Source organism: Vespa mandarinia, chromosome 25 (assembly GCF_050613455.1).
Source record: "Vespa mandarinia isolate Hongniang chromosome 25, ASM5061345v1, whole genome shotgun sequence".
In the NCBI taxonomy this organism is placed as follows: Eukaryota; Metazoa; Arthropoda; class Insecta; order Hymenoptera; family Vespidae; genus Vespa; species Vespa mandarinia.
The window spans coordinates 1,040,001-1,045,000 of NC_140834.1; the positions used below are offsets into that span (position 1 = coordinate 1,040,001).

The 5,000-nt window shown below is 26.2% G+C and overlaps 1 protein-coding gene across 7 annotated transcripts in view; it reads left to right on the plus strand.

Annotated features, from left to right (window-relative positions):
- LOC118446592 (protein Fe65 homolog) overlaps window positions 1–5,000 on the plus strand; it is a 147,677-nt gene that overhangs the window by 60,866 nt on the left and 81,811 nt on the right. Inside the window, exon 2 of one of the 7 annotated variants that reach the window (XM_085664105.1) lies at window positions 952–1,034. The exons of the other annotated variants lie outside the window; for them this stretch is intronic. Within the exon in view, the coding sequence (XP_085520231.1) occupies window positions 1,013–1,034 (22 nt within the window). The 5' untranslated portion in view covers window positions 952–1,012. The remainder of the gene's footprint in view (window positions 1–951; window positions 1,035–5,000) is intronic. 7 annotated transcript variants of the gene reach the window in all.

Sequence of the window (5,000 nt, forward strand, 5' to 3'; positions counted from 1 at the left end):
ATGTGTGAGTGTGTGCGTGTGCAATTTTTTTTTCGTTCCTTTCTTTAATTTTTTTTTTCTCTTTTTTCCTTGTTTTTTTTCTTTTTTTTTTTTTTAGACGTACACGATCTTGGAAGATCATCGACACGTGTGGCCATTTTGAATGAATTAAAAATATATATATATATATATATATATATATATATATATCTAATTATCGGATATGTAATTTCATTTGAATTATGGTTGTCTCTCGTAATTTTGCATAATTAAAGCGAGCTTACGAGCGAAATAAATGAATATTAATTATTGTTTATTTTCCTTCAATTTTTGTCTCTCTTGATTTTTCTCTTTTGTTTTTCTTCTCTCTTTTTTTTTTTCTTCTTCGTTTTTCTTTTTTCTTTTTTTCTTTTTTTTTTTTTTTTGCATCGATCAAATTCTAGTCGTTCGCTGTTTTTTCTTTTCCTTTTTTTTCTTTTTTTCTTTTTTTTCGCGATTTCGAGAAAAAGACGTAAAAAATTTCGGACGCGTTTTGAATTCGGCCCACTTCCCCTTTTTTTCTCTTTTCATTTATTTATCTTTATTTTCCCTTTTTCCCTTTTTTTTTTCTTTTTCTTTTCTTTTTTTTTTTTTTTTTTACTCCTCTCCTGGAAGATCTTTTAATTCCTCCTTTATCTTCGTTCCGAAGGAGAAATATATATATATATATATATATATTTTTTTTCAAGTCGCCATCTTATTTCTTTCTTTCTTTCTTTCTTTTCTTTTTTATTCGTTTTTTTTTTTTTCATTTTGCTCTTTCTTTCGATCGTTACATTACTCGTTGTCGTTATTTAATAATAATAATTTATTATTATTATTATTATTATTATTATTATTATTATTATTATTTTATTATTATTATTATTATTGTTATTGTTCGTCTCGTCTCGTCTCGTCTCGTCTCGTCGTTTATTGTTATTGTATCGGTAGTGGTAGTGGTGCCTTCGTCGAACCTTCAAGGACAATTTTGTTTTCGTGAGAAATCGCCACGATGGTACTTCACGGAGTGAATCGTAAGTTATTACGAATTCCCCCATTCATTTTTCTTCTTTTCTTATCCTTTTTTCTTTCTATCTTCGTATTTTTTTTTTCACCTTCGTTGAGGTACGTTCGATGATATAAATATATAAATATTTATATAATATGTATATATTATGTGTACAGTATGTACCTGTTCGTATTTATTTAAAATCAATATTAAAACGATTCAATTTTTTATAAATTAATTTTTCTTTTTTATTTTTTTTTTACTTCTTTTTTTTTTGTCACTGCTATACATAAAAATTATATAATAACTTTTATATATATATATATATAATAAATTTTGTTTTTAATGATTTTTTTTTTTTTTAATGATAAATAAATTTCATAAATACGATTGTAATAATATAATTTTAATAATATAATTACGTAAATATATAATTGATATTGTAAAATAAAATTATTAAAAATTCATATATATATATATATATATATATATATATATATAATTGCGACAGTTATTAGAAAAAAAAAAGAAAAAAGAAAAGGAAATATTTTTGCTTTTTATTTTTTTTTTTTTATTACGTACAAAGTAGAAATAAATGTTTGTTGTTAAAAATAAAAGAAGGAAGAAATGGATGGAAGATAATTAATTAAAATCTCTTAAGGTTTTATTAAAATTTATCGTGTTATGTATGGGGTTGGTTTTTTTTTTTACTTTTCTTTTTTCCTTTTTTTTTTCTTTTTTTGTTTTTGTTCTTTATTTTTTCATGGGAAATCATCGAGCGTACTCCTCAAGACTCGCGTTCATTCTCTCCCTGACTCTGAGATTTACGTGTAGATTAAGTGAAAAGTAGTCTAACCCTTTTCTCTTCGTTAGCAACCCCTTTAAGCATAGTTGTATCATCCCCTATTTCTTATTCTTCTTCTTCCTCTTCTTCTTCTTCTTCTTCTTCTTCTTGGTTACTTGAAATTTTACGAGGTATTTTATAATAAAATTGATCCCATTTGATAAACGACATTATTTTTTCTACATTAATTTTCTTTAATTAATTAATTAAGGTGATTAATTAATTTCTTTCCTTTTTTTTTCTTTTTTTTTTTTTTTTTTTCTCCCATTAATCAATCACGTTATGTAAAATGGTATATAATGGAAAATTTGCACGGGAAATATTTTCGAAATATTCTTCGTAATTTGAAGATAAAAATTTATTTTTTTATTTTTTATTTTTTATTTTTTCTGTTTTTTTTTTTCTTTTTCTTTTTTTTTTTTTTTTTTATTCACCAGCATGTAATAATATTTGTTTTTAAATTTATAAAAATAAAAAAATGAAGGAAAAAATTGAAATTTTATATATAAATGCGTGCGTGCGCGTATGTGTGTTTGTGTGTGTATATATACATATACATAGACATTTAAAATAATTAATAATCCATCGCACACACACATACAAACACATGCGCACGCATACTTACGATTCAATCGCTTTAATCTGTACATTATTATTTTGCGAATAATATAAGGGGTGGCTTAAAAGTTTCTAGATGATATTAAAGAAAAAAAAAAAAAAAAAAAAAAAAAAAAAAAAAAAAAAAAATAAATAAATAAAAGAAAATCAATTACACGTCCTTCACGATCGCGATTAGGCAGACAATTTTTAACCTCGCAAATTGGATTCTGATTGTAAAATCTTTCGAGATAAATCAGTTCGATAAGTCACCTAAAAAAGTTACGATTCATTCTTATGATTACCTCCTGGTTACTTTCTAGTATTTTTTTATGATTACCCAATTATCGTTCTAGAAACTTTTGGCCCGGATTATACCGTAAACGAATGTACATTATCAACGTTTATTACGTCAATAGTATCGATAACATTCTAGCTACCCACACGGTCTATTCAATATGATTACTCCCACGCACACACACACACACACACATACATACATATACACATATGTATATAATGATATGTATGCAACATGATGCAACAATAATCACGGTATGATGTACTTTCTCTTGCATTTAACGAGGAATCGCATTACCACACATTAATTATCTCTCTCTCTCTCTCTCTCTCCCTCTCTCTTTCTATATATATATATATATATATATCATTCGTAATGCAATCCTATATTCATATTAATCATATCCATGATCATAACGATAACGATCATTATTAACAACAACAGAACAGCAACAGTAAAAAAAAAAAAAAAGAAACCGAAAAAAAGGAAAAAAAAAAAAAGAACGAAAAAGAAACCAAATCCTTGCTGGACAAAATTTAATTCGAATTTGAATTTTAATATTAATATTAATTTCAATTTATTTAAAATTAACAAAATTTTTTTTTTTTTTTTTTTTCCCATGACTCCATCGAGACGAGTTAAGAATCAAGGGATGAGATTTTGTTGGGGCTAGTGGAAAGAAAAAAAAATATATATATATATATAAACAGAGATAATAGTATAATAAAGAATTTAAATAAAAAAAAAAAAAACAAAAAAAAAAATACGCACGCACACAGTTGTTGGAAAGAAAGGGATAGAAAATTGTTCGATTCGTTGAACAACACTAACAACACCGACCCACTCATCCACCCGCATACCAACGATTGCGTTAGAGAGGTAAAATTTATCTTTTGGAAGTGTTAAAAATTGACGTGGATACCATTTCTATACAGTTGACTTGATAGCTCGATTCAACCAAAAGAGAGATAGAGATAGAGATAGAGGGATAGAGAGAGAGAGAGAGAGAGAGAGAGAGAGAGAGAGAGAGAGAGAGAGAGAGTAAGAGTGAGAGGGAGAGAGAGAGAGAGAGAGAGAGAAATTCGATATAGATTGAAACGTCGAAAATTTATAGAGATAGAGAAGGATCGTCACTGTCATTTGGTACAGAGTGAACCTGACGGTTATTCGTTTCATTTCTCATCGTAAGTATCAGCCGGAATTATAGATCGCGATGACGTGCCGTTTATCGAAACTGTCGATCCCAAAAGAGGAATTACAAACCGAGAGAAAATAGATTTATCGATTCGATACTCCGTAAAAAATTCTGAGAAGTAAGGATTTTTTTTTCTTTTCTCTTCTTCTTCTTCTTCTTCTTCTTGTTCTTGTTCTTCTTGTTCTTCTTCGAAATTTATTCGAATATATTTTGATTTTATAATCATAATGTTAGAAATAAATTAATTTTCTTCGTTAATCGTTTCTCTTACATTTAAATGTACCACAGTGTATATAGTATATATATATATATTTTTTTTTTAACAAAATTTAGTTATGATTGTAATTTAATTATTAAGGTTGGAAACTATGAAACGGGCTTTTTGTTTAGTTTTTTTATTTTCATTCAACGCCCGTTTCATAGTTTCCAACCTAATACTTATATATTAGGTTGGAAACCATGAAACGGGCTTTTTTGTTTAGTAACTTATTTTCATTCAACGCCCGTTTCATAGTTTCCAACCTAATAAATTTTCAATATCATCCCTCATCAAAAAAAAAAAAACAAAAAAATTTATATATATATATATATAGTATATGAATGTTGTAAAAAAGAAATTTCTAATAGATTGGATTATTCTAAGACATAATGAAATGTTTAAAGAAATTTGTAAGATTTCTATAAGTTAACGATTATAATTAATTAATAGATGTTCAATGATTCGTTTATTAATTAACGTTGATTAAAGTGTTTACGAAAGAAATTTATTTGGAAATTATCGTACGGATCATTTTGTAAAATACGACGATCGTCAAAATTTCATGAACAATTTATTTATTTCGAAGTTTAAACATAACTTATTAAAAAAATTATTAAAAAGTATTAAAAAAAAATTAACGCGACACTAGCAATGAAATTGTTACTCTACCCTCAATCCCTACCCCCCTTTTCACTCCCACTTCTATTGCATAGTTTAGACAACATCTAATCAAGTGGTATAAAATTTGTTTATAAAAAATTTTAAATTAACGAGTATTACTATATCGCGAATTAA